Below are 14,629 nucleotides of genomic sequence, written 5' to 3'. Positions count from 1 at the left end.
CCCTCTAGACACATCTACTTCTAGATCCTACAAGTGGTATCAGAGCATTGGTCTCCATTGCCTTTGTTTAATCACCATTGGAGGAAGATGGATGTGTCTACTCTAGGGAGTCTTAGACATAGAGTGCCTATTCTTGATGGAAAGTATTTTCATGAGTGGAAAAATGAGATGCTTGTAATCTTCAATCAATATCATTTGAACAAGTATATTGCTAGCCCTTGTGCACTTCATATTGATCCTTTGCATCCTACCCTAGATGAAGATATTGACATGATTCGCAATCTTAGAACTATTGAGCTCATCATTAGAGGATTGCCCAAAAACTTGATTGCTAGTTTGCCTACTCAAAGTTGTGCCTATACTATATGGAAATTTCTTGAGGAACGATTTCCCGATCATTCCTTGAAAACTTTGGATGAAATTTTCCATAAATCTATTGCCTTGAGTAAGATGAATTCTAGTGATCCTAGTTTTGGTAAATGTCTATTTGAACTTACCAATCTTAAGCATGCTAAAGGAGATGTTGGAATCATTAATGATATCATATTCAAAGCTATAAGAATTCATAAAAGTGACCACTTTGATGATCATTTATCTAATGAATTACCCTCTCTAGGAAATGATGAGTCACAAGATCATGATGGACATGAATATTATGATGATGATGATAGTGACTTCGATCTTAATGATGCAATGAGACATTTTGGTCTTATGGCAAATCTTCAGGGATATGAATCAGGAGGAAAGGAATGGGTTCTTGATAGTGGATGTACTGATCATATGACCGGAGATGAAGAGATGTTTCGTGAGCTTGCTGAAAATGACGGCCCTCGAAAATATGTCACCTTTGGTGATAATTCAAAGGGTAAAGTGGTTGGCCTTGGTAAGGTGGCCATCTCACATGATAGTTCCATTCAAAATGTCATGCTCGTTCAATCTCTTGGCTACAACTTTACTGAGGTAGATTGCCATGTATTTCGTCGAGACAATCATAAAATGGTCTTTACGGGTATGCGTAGAGGTGATCTTTACATTGTCGATTTCTCTAAAAAGGCACAACCTAAAACTTGCTTTGTTGCTAAATCCTCAAAAGGTTGGCTGTGGCATAGACGACTAGGTCACGTTGGCATGAGAAACCTTGACAAGCTTATTAAAGGAAATCATATCCTTGGAGTCAACGATGTCATATTTGATAAGGATAGACTTTGCAGTGCTTGTCAAGCAGGTAAACAGGTTGGAGGAAGACATCCCGTGAAGAACATCATGACCACAAGGAGGCCACTCGAGCTACTTCACATGGATCTTTTTGGTCCCAACGCCTACAAGAGTCTCGGTGGAAATTCCTTTGGTCTAGTTATAGTTGATGATTTTTCAAGATTTACATGGGTGTTCTTTCTTAATGACAAGTCGCAGGTCCAGAAGATCTTCAGAAACTTCGCTAGGAAGGCCCAAAATCAGTTTGATGTGAAGATCAAGAAGGTTCGGAGTGACAACGGAACGGACTTCAAGAATGCAAATGTGGACACCTTTCTTGACGAAGAAGGGATTTGACACGAGTTCTCGGCTACGTACACACCTCAACAAAATGGAGTTGTTGAGAGAAAGAACCGGACGCTCATCAAAATGGCAAGAACGATGCTTGATGAATACAAGATGCCAAAGCACTTTTGGGCAGAAGCGGTTGAGACAGCTTGTCACGCAACAAATCGCTTATATCTTCACAAGCTACTCGGCAAGACGGCATACGAGCTTCTCACCGGTAACAAACCAAAAGTTGGATACTTTCGAGTATTCGGCTCAAAGTGCTACATTCTTGATAAGCATCGTCGTTCAAAGTTTGCTCCTAAATCTCATGAAGGTTTTCTACTTGGTTATGGCTCAAACTCTCACACTTACCGTGTCTACAACAATTTCACCCGAAAGGTTGAAGAGACGGTAGATGTGAAGTTTGATGAATCTAATGGCTCGCAAGTAGAGCAATTGCCAATTGATGTAGGAGACAAAGACCCTTCAGAAGCAATTCAAGACTTGTCCATTGGCAAAATTCGTCCAACGGAGGTGAAGGAGAGTACTTCATCCGTCCAAGTGGAAGCTTCTACTTCACAACAAGGTGAACCAAGAATCGACACGGAAGCATCCACAAGTGGGACACACCAAGATGAAGAAAACGAGGAAGTACGACAAGATGAACATCAACAACCTCCTTCTCCACCACGACAAGAGAACGACGACATCAACAATGAAGAAGGCCAAGAAGAAGAACAAGATGACGAAGATGTTCAACAAAGACCCAAGCAAAATCTCTCACGAGTTCGAGCAAGAATTGCTAAAGATCATCTCGTCGAGCAAATCCTCAATGATATACAAACCGGGAGAATCACTCGCTCAAAAACTCGTTTAGCTAACTTTTGTGAAAACTATTCATTCATCTCTAGCATTGAACCTATGAAGGTTGAAGAAGCATTGGAAGATCCGGATTGGATAAACGCTATGCATGAAGAGCTACATAATTTTGAGAGAAACCAAGTTTGGACATTGGTCGAGAAGCCCGACAACAACCACAACATCATTGGTACCAAATGGGTGTTTCGCAACAAGCAAGATGAAGATGGACAAGTGGTTCGCAACAAAGCACGTCTCGTCGCCCAAGGGTACACACAAGTCGAAGGTATGGACTATGGTGAGACGTATGCTCCCGTTGCTAGACTTGAGTCCATTCGCATCTTACTTGCCTATGCTAATCACCATAATATCACCTTGTACCAAATGGACATTAAAAGTGCTTTTCTAAATGGTGAAATAGAGGAGGAAGTTTATGTCAAACAACCTCCCAGCTTTATCAACCCTAAGAAACCAAATCATGTTTACAAACTTCACAAAGCTCTTTATGGTCTTAAAAAAGCTCCTAGAGCATGGTATAAATGCTTGACCAAGTTCCTTACTACAAGTGGTTTTGAAATTGGTAAAATTGATTCTACTCTTTTTACTAAAAGGGTTAATGGAGAACTATTTGTATGCCAAATTTATGTTGATGATATCATATTTGGTTCAACTAACCCTCTCTTTAGTGAAAAGTTTGGAAAGCTAATGTCAAAGAAGTTTGAGATGTCTATGATGAGTGAACTCAAATTCTTTCTCGGGTTGCAAATCAAGCAAACTAAGGAAGGTACATTTGTCTCTCAAACAAAGTACACCAAGGACTTATTCAAGAAGTTCAATATGCAAGAATGCAAAGGTATGTCTACACCCATGCCTACTAGTGGACATAATGATTTAACCAAAGATGGTGAACCGGTTAATCAAAAGGTTTATCGCTCTATGATTGGTTCATTGTTATACCTATGTGCTTCACGTCCCGATATTATGATAAGTGTGTGCATGTGTGCACGATATCAAGCTGCTCCTAAAGATTGTCATCTTAAGGCTGTGAAAAGGATAGTGAGATATTTAATCCATACACCAAATTTTGGTATTTGGTATCCTAAGAGGTCTTTTTTTGATCTTGTTGGCTATTCCGACTCGGATTATGCCGGAGACAAGGTTGATAGAAAGTCCACTTCGGGTACTTGTCAATTTCTTGGTAGATCTCTTGTGTCTTGGTCTTCCAGGAAACAAAACTCGGTATCCTTATCCACCGCTGAAGCGAAATACATCGCCGCTGGTTCATGTTGTGCTCAATTACTTTGGATGACCCAAACTCTTAAAGATTATGGGATTTATGTGAAACATGTTCCGCTGCTTTGTGACAATGAAAGTGCTATCAAAATTGGTCATAATCCTGTACAGCATTCTCGAACTAAGCATATTGAAGTTCGTCATCATTTCATTCGAGATCATGTTGCTAAGGGTGACATCAATCTTAAGCATGTTCGCACCGACAAGCAATTAGCGGATATATTCACTAAACCACTTGATGAGAAAGTGTTTTGTAGGTTGAGAGGAGAATTGAACATCATTGATGCTTCGAACTTGGAGTAGAAACTCCATTAGATACATGCAAGACATGAGCTTATGACTAATCCATGATATATCTCTTATGATAACTATCTTATGTCTTGGATATATTTGCACCTTGCATGTTGTCTAACCCATGTAGGTTCTTGGTTGAATCTAATTCCATGTGATTGCGACTCACTCACATCTTGAGCAATCTCTACAAGACCAAGACTCTACACAATAGTGGTTGAAGACAAGGAAGCACAAAACCATTCAAACATATCCTTTGACAAATTCTATGTTAAGCCTCATGATTGTCATTTTTGAATACACAAGTGCTCTTCCTTGCAAGAACTAACCCATGTAGGTAGATGAACTCAAACTCCAAGTGGTGCTCCCAACTCTTGATGAGCTACATCAACCTTGAGCACCCACACAAGTTCAACTACATGAGCAAGAACCACACCACCACCCAAGGTATGTTATTCCATCTTAGAGAAGCTTTACTCCAAGACATGAGTCAAAGCAACTTAACAAGGTGAGAATACATCAAGATGCTTAAACGAAAAATGGTAACCCCATTTTGAGCTTAAAACGATGAGTATGACCTACGATCAAGTGTCCTAACTTGACTCCTAAGTCAATATACTCTAACATAGGTGACTATGTCACCGCCCAATTCTAGATGAAGTTCTCTTGTGTTCTTTTCTAAGTTATTGCATTTGTCCCTTGCATATTTGTTTCCTTCTTTTTCAAAAAAAACTTCATCTAGAAACTTTCACTCTTTTCTCTTTGATTTTTGTTCTGCATATTTTTGCATCAAATTCCTTGCAAATCTTTCAGCTAATTCATTGCAAATCTTTGTGAGATCTTACTTGACTAGTGAGCTGAGGTGACAAGTGTTTTTCTCTATGATGAACTCGGTTTCACCGAATTGCAACTTGGTTCCACCGATTTAGCAACAGGAAAAACAGTTTGCCACATATTCTATATTTCTTCTGATCCAGCTCCACTCAATGAATCTTGTCCTTTACAAGCATCACAGTTTTATTCCCTGCTTTGTAATGAATCTCAAGGACCAAACCTATTCGACGGATTCCAGGAAAAACCTTCTTGGAAATTGATGTCAAAGGGGGAGAGAGAGATCACATCAAAAGCTTATCATCAGGGAGAGAGAGAGATCACATCAAAAGCTTATCACCTACAAAGGAGAAAGTACTAAGGGGGAGAGAAAGTACTAAGGGGGAGAGAATACTCAAGGATCCCATATATTAAGGGGGAGAAAGAAATCTCCAAGGGGGAGAGAATACTCAAGGATCCCAGATGCTTGATGTTCAAGAGGAGAGATGCCACATGTCTTTTTGGGGGAAAGACATGTTCATATGAACTCATTTGAATTAAGTTCTATTCATATCTTTCAGCCCTGATTTTCTGTTTCCTATCTTCTCCCAATATCCCATGTAAGATTCAGGGGGAGCAAGACACCTAAGGGAAAGAAATCAGTCAAATTCATTGCATATCTTTATTCATGGGGACATGTTGAATTCAATGTGGTACCTTGTACTCACTCTCTACATGTCATCCCAGTCTTGGTATTCTTGTGGTTTCTTTTGTTTGCTCTGGCTAGTGGACGTACATGTGTTATCTAACCTTGTTTGTGCAGGTTCATTCCATCCTAAGCCAACTCAAGACCACAAGGTAAGTATATGCATCAAAATCATGAGTATGAGGTGTTCTTGCTTATGTACATACTGTTTGCAAGAAGGACTCATGAGCATGAAGGTATTTTCCTTGATAATCTTTTGCTCTGATGCATATGGCCAAGATGCATGTAACACATTGCCTACTCTGTTATGGTTATGCTCTCACATGTCTCTATATTTCATATTTACATGAGTGCATACATGTAGGGGGAGCCTATGCTTGTTACATGTCCTTCCAAAGCTTTACTTGCTATTCTTTATATCTTTATCTAAAGCTTTGATGTATGTTGCCATCAATTACCAAAAAGGGGGAGATTGAAAGCACAAGTGCTCCCTAGGTGGTTTTGATAATTGATGACAATATATCTCTTGTTGGACTAACATTTCGATCTAGCATGTTTCAGATAAGTTCAACAATGGAGTGGCATGGACTAAAGGTTGTTGGAACTCCTTCAAGATGCTAAGGACAAAGGATTGGCTAAAGCTTCAAGCTCAAGACTCATCATTTAGTGATCCAAGATCACACTGAGTCTTTAGGAAAAGCCAATACTATCAAGGAGGGATGAGGTGTTGCTTAATGAGCCTCTTGCTTCATGTGCTTAGTGATATGCTCCAAAACCCTCAGCTACTTTCCCACTTCCACATATGACCTAAACCCTAAGCCAAACTCGGTCCTACCGATTCTTCCTATCCGGCGCCACCGAGTTTCACTTGTCATAAGCCACTGCCAAACCCTAATCAGTTCGGTCTAACCGATGGAATCTCGGTCTCACCGAGATGGGCTTGCAAACTCTCTGTTACCCATTGCAATATTCTCGGTCCCACCGAGATATGCAATCGGTTCCACCGAGTTTTGCTTGGCTAAATCTCAGTTTCACTTATTACCCAAATCGGTCCCACCGAGTTTGAGTAATCGGTTAAACCGAGTTTTGGATTTACCCTAACCCTAGCACATCGGTCCCACCGAGTTGGTCCAGTCGGTCCCACCGAAATCTCTAACAGTCACTAGGTTTACCTTTTCGGTCCGACCGAGTTTGTTGATTCGGTCCCACCGAGATTGGAAAACTGTGTGTAACGGTTGGATTTTGTGTGGAGGCTATATATACCCCTCCACCTCCTCTTCATTCGAAGAGAGAGCCATCAGAACGCATACACCATTCCAACTCATATGTTCTGAGAGAGAACCACCTACTCATGTGTTGAGATCAAGATATTCCATTCCTACCATATGAATCTTGATCTCTAGCCTTCCCAAGTTGCTTTCCACTCAAATCTTCTTTCCACAAAATCCAAATCCTATGAGAGAGAGTTGAGTGTTGGGGAGACTATCATTTGAAGCACAAGAGCAAGGAGTTCATTACCTACACACCATTTGTTACTTCTTGGAGAGTGGTGTCTCCTAGATTGGCTAGGTGTCACTTGGGAGCCTCCTACAAGATTGTGGAGTTGGACCAAGGAGTTTGTAAGGGCAAGGAGATCGCCTACTTCGTGAAGATCTACCGCTAGTGAGGCAAGTCCTGTGTGGGCGATGGCCATGGTGGGATAGACAAGGTTGCTTCTTCGTGGACCCTTTGTGGGTGGTTGCTTCTTTGTGGACCCTTCGTGGGTGGAGCCCTGTGTGGACTCGCGCAACCGTTACCCTTCGTGGGTGGAGCCCTGTGTGGACTCGCGCAACCGTTACCCTTTGTGGGTTGAAGTCTCCATCAACGTGGATGTAGGATAGCACCACCTATCCGAACCACGGGAAAAACATCCATGTCTCCAATTGCGTTTGATTTCTCCAAACCCTTCCCTTTACATTCTTGCAAGTTGCATGCTTTACATTCCGCTGCTCATATACTCTTTGCATGCTTGCTTGATATGTATTGTGTGTGTTGAAATTGTGCTTAAACTCTACTTAAACCGAAAAAGCTTAAAAATTGCAACTTTAGCATTATGTGTCTAATCACCTCCCTCTAGACACATCTACTTCTAGATCCTACACCTTTCCCTGTAGTATGACCCTGGCTGACGAGGGCCATGTCGTGGGTCGCATGGCTACAGTTCCACGTCTGGCAGGTGGGTGACCGCTTGGTCAGCTTGCACTGTAGCCACACTCCTCTGGGATTTGGGGGAGTGGGTGGCCCTGTAGCCATGCCCATCTTGTCGTAGTGGTTGAGTGCATACACCGATGGCAGGAGGGGCTGTCTGCTTGGAGCCGTCCTCCCCTGAAGCCGCCTTCTAACAGCGCGCTGTCTTCTGGTAGCCGGCTGCTTGGGCCTAGCCGGCCCAAGAAGCCGGGCGCGAGTCCGGAAGGTGTGAGGGGCGTTGCTAGCTCCGATGTCTTGAAATGCTAAGGGGTATGGATGAGGCTACCCGTGGTCAATCCCCACGACAATTGGAGTTTCTGTGGGAGTTGTTATTCTCCGGAGGTGACCGTGTCGGTCGAGACGCGGCCTTGGTGATTAGTCTAGGACATGCCCTTTTGCTTTGTAGTTGTCTTGTCGGTGGCTGTCCTCGGACATTCCATGTTGTGGAGTTCGTACTGCATTTGTTGTTAAAGCAAGTTGTAGTCGTCTTGTAATCAAATTCTGCCTTCTACGAAAATATGCTATCTCTTTGACTTACTCTTGAAAAAAAATATTATACAACTCATATACTATTAATCTTATCAATAGTCAAAGATAATCTTAGAAACACATTAGACTATGTATATATATGGATGGAGGGAGTAGCATCATGGTCGAATATCTCCTATGAACCTCAAACCACAAGAAGTGCACGCATCTCTAGCCACCATCTCAACTTGTCTTTCTCAACGCGATAAATCGCGTGTGGACATGCAGCCACGCGAGGTCGTTATCATCACCACTTCTTTCCACATGATTTGTGTTACTTCAATACATCAATATCGTATAACATTTTTTGGCCAGCATACACTAATTGGTATAGTTCTCGTATTGCATCTGCGCCCCAATAAATGGCTGACATGGCAGGATCACGCATTGAAACGATGGGCGCGTAGATTAGAATTGATTACACGACAGTGAGACATAGCTCCATGGCACGAGAGAGCTATTTGCACCAAGCTGTCAACCAAACTAATAATAGGTCATGATGCATTGGCTTAACTAAACAAACATGTTATTAATCAGGTGGTGGTCATTGCAAGCTACTGTTTTGTACTAGGATCTCAACCAGCCTAGGAAAGGTCTCTCCAGAGTAGTGAATATGAAAGAACATCTAACCTTTCGCTGTCGCTGGAACTTGATGCCATGGCGAGCCTTTTTCTCGCAACACCGCGTTAAAGACGTGGGTACAGTGTTTTTTCTTCTTCTTCTGTGGGTACAGTGTATTAGCAACAGACTGCTAAGTGTTAAGTACATTGGAAGCCTACACACCGGCCATAATCACACCAGCTCTCTCCACCCAGCATAGTTCAATTTGGAGTATTTTAGTTTCATCACATGTTTCAGACTACTGATTTACAACTAAAATCCTTACATATACGAATTTCTTACCCAAAAATAATCAGTTGAACATCATTCTTCACACTAGTTAACTCGAATCATGAAAAAAGTCAGTGCGCCACTAAATAAAAAAATCAGGCAAGAATTTATTGCAAAGTAAAAATATGTGTACATGACCTATAGAGAATATTGATATCTCACCGATATGAGTGAATGAGTTTTTATTTCACTGCTTTGGTTGATTGCAAATCTGCTCTATCTATTACAGTAGTATTGTATTAGTCGATAAATTAGGGCTAATCGTATGAAAGGTCTATTTAATCAATGCGCTAGTTATTAGCTATGTACCAATAATTAAGGCTAATTACAGTATACCATTCAGTTTGTCTTGGAACGGTCATTATGAATAAAGCTTGTTATGTCAGCATTTTATTTATTCATCTGCCTATTGATGAGTGACATATAAAACAAGTGCCATAAAATGGGTGGTGTAACGCCCCGGACACACCCACCGGTGGTCGTTGCTCCTAACGGGATCTAGACTGGTCAATACTAGTCTTTTCTGCACACTTTTTCCTCACTCGTGCGCACCCGGGAGCAACTTCCCGGTCGGTCACCCATCCTGCCACTACTTCAAGCTGAGCATGCTTAACTTTGAAGTTCTGTCCGAATGGGCTCCCGGAAAAGAAGGAATTCCTTATTGATATGAGTAGTCTATCATCTCTAAAAAGCCAGGCCATCACATACACCTCCACTCAGAGGAACTGACGTCCTCGTCGGGCCACAGGAACATTCCCTCTTGGCACATACGTCTGTGCATCCAGTCTGATACATGTGTCATGCCGTGTGCCACGACGGGTCACAAATTTCATGAACAACATGATCGTGCATCTGTCCGCAACCATCCGTGTAACCGCGAGGGTCGGCTCTGATACCAACTTGTAACGCCCCGGACACACCCGCCGGTGGTCGTTACTCCTAGCGGGATCTAGACTGGCCCCACAGATCAATACTAGTCTTTTCTGCGCACTTTGTCCTCACTCGTGCGCACCTGGGAGCAACTTCGCGGTCGGTCACCCATCGTGCCACTACTCCAAGCTAAGCACGCTTAACTTTGGAGTTCTGTCCGAATGGGCTCCCGGAAAAGAAGGAATTCCTTATTGATATGAGTAGTCTATCATCCCTAATAAGTCAGGCCATCACAGTGGTGTGCACGCATTGATACAAGTCTGCAACGTAATGAACACATTGCACGCATTTGTTAGCCATGATGAGCCAGGGACCATGAGACTTAGTATTCACATTTGTATTCACAGCCGTATAGCCCATGTCTGTCACATATTGAAAATAACGCTATATTAAATACAGATCTCAAAGCTCAAACATACAGAATGGATATGCTCCTCGCGTGGAACCATGTCCCAAAAATCCGCGTCGCTTATGTTGCAACTACAAACTAAAGCAATGCAAAGAACCCCCTGAAAAACTTCATCAACTGACGAAGAGGATCGGAAATGGTAAAGTATCCAAATCCAAGGAGACAATGGATAATTGCAAACTAAACAATGCAAAGAACCCATAAAAGAAACTTCGTCAACTAATGAAGAGGGTCGAAAATGCGATAAATCACAAGTGAACATAATGCCACGCGAGGAGGAAATCGACACCGTTCGCTCCCAAGTGATTCGTGCACTTATTATACAACAAGCTTGTATATTGATTTGTCGGCAGTGTATCAGTGTGTTATAGTTTATGTATTAGCTATGCCATCGCAATCATATGTCCCACAATTCAGTCGTATGCAATAAAGTCAGACACATTGAATCGCTCATCAATTACAATGGCTACCTGTTGTGAGCCAACGTCACCCTGTACCCACACCCTGCAAATCCACCTGCCCAGCTCATAGCTCCTCCCCACTCATTTCATCATCTTCCTCTTCCCCTTAGCCATTCTCTTTTGTTTGGGCAACTTTGGGGCGTTGTGCATGGTTCTTATCCACCTGCACTGAGTATGGTGAGGATAGACTAGTTTGTTCTACCTCATGATCCAAGGCAACAGGACAAGATTCATTTCATACATGTACCCGAACCTAGTGTGTACATAGAATAGCTGGCCTGGAACAAAACAGGAAGCAGCTCATACACTACACTTGCACTTAAACTGTTGTTATTTACTGCTTCCCTAGCCTACCTTGATTGGGATAACAGACAACAGAACATTGTATGGTGAAACTCCACCGATTAAATGATGCAGATGCATGCTATTGGTGAATTAATATTCTGCCAGTGCATTGAAAATGCATGCACCCTCCTTAATGCTTGACACAGACCGTAGCATCAATATTATAAAACAATAAACATCTCAGATGAACTTTATAGTTGGATTAGCATAAAAACTTGTATGAAATGGATTGCTTAAGCATTTTTAAGTCGGAATGGTAATTTTCGTAACATAATTTCATTGACAGCCTATTAAAAAATATCTATTTTGAAACATTTTCAAAAATATATTTCAAAAAAACATATGTCTTAGTTAATGTTCTTCGAAATTCATTTTCTTACAAATCTTGAAGAGTCAAAAAAATAACATGAAATTATTTTTCTCATTCAACTTGCAATTCATATTTCAATGCAAATTTATAAAAATCATACCACTGATGAGCAAGTGATTAAGTGAATACTAACAATGCGTGTCACAGAAAAGAAAACATGCATCAAATTAAAACACTCTAACATAACAAAAGTAAAATTTCATCATAATCACGTTAGACCTCACCGGCATTTCACACCAGCCATCTTAAATGGTCACATCAAGATGCTGCCTCTCCCCAACCCAGCAACAAAGAGAAGTTAATGAGTAAAGGTTTGGTCGTACTATCCAATTCATTTAAGATGCCCAGCTACGAACTAATATACACATATTTGCTGAATTACCTACTATGACGTTCATGTATTCATTTAATCACTATATTAAGTGCTAATCTCACAGCATGCATGAACTGTCGAGATTTCATCTCACATGGCACCATGTCCCAAAAATTCAGGTCGCTCTCAACGGCCCTATAGAAAACAAAGTAGATATTATCCCTACCATTCGACTCACACAGCCACACCCTTTCCTCCAACCTCAAGAAAATAATCTCCTGGACCTGGACACACCAACAGAACCTCACCCTCGTTCGGACATACTCCACCCCACTAACTGAGCTTCGCCCGCAATGGCCACCCTTGTCAAGCACCTCATCCTGTGCTCCAGCACTACCACATCGTCCTCGGCTTCTCCGTCCCCGTCGAACCGTCGCCCGCCGTCGTCTCCGGATGGCGCCGACAAGCGCGCCCACTTGACGCAGTCCTCCACGCGCCGGCTCGCAGTCGCCGCGTCAACGGCAATGGTCGCAACGGCGGCACTTTCTGCCCGGCGACCCGCGGCGCCGCCCCCAGCCATGGCCGCGGAGGCGGCCGCGTTGCGGGCACCGGCGCCCCCGGGAACCGTGCCGAGGTGGGGCACGAGGTCCTACGTCAGAGAGAGGTTCTTCGAGCCCGGGCTGACCACGGAGGAGGCCGCGGCGCGCATCCGGCAAACGGCGGAGGGAATGCGGACGCTTCGGCCAATTCTGGAGACCATGTCGTGGAAGTACGTACTGTTCTACGTGCGGCTCAAGTCCAAGTACCTCGACCTCGACCTCACCACCGCCATGGCCGGTGTCCCCGAGCCGCGCCGCCCCGAGTACGTCCTCGTCGCTAACGAGCTCGTCGACAATATGACCGAGGTTAGAACCTTTTTTTTCTTGACGTTGAACTTCTGCGCAACAGTTTATTTGTTAATTTTCTGGATAGATACTGTATTTCATTCTGATGAAGTTGCCGTGCAGTTCGACCGGTTTGTGCGGACTCCCAAGGTGTACGAGTCGTACCTCTACTATGAGAAGACCCTGAAGTCGCTGGATGACGTGGCAGAGTTCCTTGGATGATCGTATATACTGTGTTCGTAGGTCTAGGAATGTATTCCCGTCGACGCCTTCCGTCATGTGTCAATATTTACTGATATACCATAAATATGATGATATGAATTGCCATATTGCTTCAACAATTATGCATATACTAGATGCGCCTTTCGGTCCCTAATAACTCCATTAAAGTGGGAGGTAGTTCCTCATGGCAATGACGCTTTCCTGGTTGCTTCCCATTCTATACAGGATTTTTTTTTAAAGAAAAAGCATAGGTCCAACTTTATAGATAAAGCCATTAGGCAGGGTACGAAACAGAGCAGGCAACCAACGAAACAGTAAACCATAGCATCAAGGCCAACAACCTCGGCACGCAGACTAACACAGGCACGGCACGCACGCCAAAAAAGCAACAAACTAACAGGAACGAGAAGGGCATTTAGGAATGAGCCCGACCATCAGGATTTTGCGGAGAGGGGGAGACGGCAGAAGCTCGAACTTTCTCGATCAGCACCTTGAGAGCATCCCAATCGGCAACCCTAGTCAATGATCTCCACTGCTGCAAGAACATACACATTTTAAATAGACAGTCAGTGGGCTTGTTAAAGAAGAGATGCTCAATGATAAATTTATTCTTGGTTGTCCACAAAGCCCAACACAGAGTAGCAAACCCCAACCAGAATAAATGTTTGTTTTGGCCCTGGAGCCCAAAGGTAAGCACATGGAGCTCTGCAAAGAAATTTGGTTCCTAGGATACCCCCATCTAGGACCTAATGCAACATCAGGCCATCTTGGCCAAGACACATCCAAAGAAAATATTGTCGGAATCTGGGCTCCGGCGACCCAAGAAAGGTTCGAACACTGGGGTGTGCTTGAAAAACCACACCAAACTCTAGTTCTCTGCCCACTGCCTCTCGACGGCCCTACGGCGTGCTTGAGCGAAAAGGAAGACGAACAACAAACACAACAGTTTACCCAGGTTCAGGCCACCTTGCGGTGTAAGACCCTACTTCTGTTTTGTGGTAGATTGCCTCGCGAGGGAGGATGAATATGAGTGTACAAGGAAGATGAGCTGCCTCGGGAGGGCTCAAGATTCGACCCTCTCTATGGTGGCATCTAGCCTATACTTATACTGGCTTCGGTCCTCTTCCCCCAAAATCTCTAGGCAGGCAGTGTTGCCAACGGCCAATTTTGAAGGAGGAAAGAAGTACATCCTATCCTGACTAAATGTGGTCTTCGCCTGCCAAAGCTTCCTGCCATGACGCGGTGGTGGGCTCGGTGATGAAGTCCGTCCTGGCGAGCCCGCTGTCCTGGTCTTCTTGCACCAAAGTGGCAACCTTTGGGGATTTCTTCAGGAACCTGCACGCTGTCCCTGCCTCCTTAGCACGAAAGAGGAAAGCATCCTTATCCGCACCTTCTGGTACGGTTCTTTGCACCGCTCGTCATGGCTTGCGTCACCCACGTGCAGCGCGAGGCGGGCTTGGTGAGCCTAGAGATATCTGCCCCGCGAGGAGCCTTGGTAGGAAGCTTTGGGAGGACGCCCTGCACGAGGCCCTCGGGAGCTCTTGACGACCCTTGCTGACGTTCGCCTG

The 14,629-nt window shown here is 43.6% G+C and overlaps 1 protein-coding gene across 1 annotated transcript; it reads left to right on the top strand.

The window, feature by feature from the left end:
* Window positions 1-12,200: 12,200 nt before the first annotated feature.
* On the top strand, window positions 12,201-13,180 carry LOC123130629 (photosynthetic NDH subunit of lumenal location 2, chloroplastic). Its single transcript, XM_044550467.1, has 2 exons — window positions 12,201-12,860; window positions 12,963-13,180. Exons 1-2 carry the CDS (start codon window positions 12,309-12,311, stop codon window positions 13,059-13,061), a joined length of 651 nt encoding a protein of 216 aa, XP_044406402.1. The 5' UTR covers window positions 12,201-12,308; the 3' UTR covers window positions 13,062-13,180.
* The last annotated feature ends 1,449 nt before the right edge of the window (window positions 13,181-14,629 follow it).

This window comes from Triticum aestivum, chromosome 6A (genome assembly GCF_018294505.1).
Source record: "Triticum aestivum cultivar Chinese Spring chromosome 6A, IWGSC CS RefSeq v2.1, whole genome shotgun sequence".
Lineage (NCBI taxonomy): Eukaryota > Viridiplantae > Streptophyta > Magnoliopsida > Poales > Poaceae > Triticum > Triticum aestivum.
Note: the sequence above shows the minus strand (reverse complement) of the source record. Positions and strands in the feature narration are given on the sequence as shown.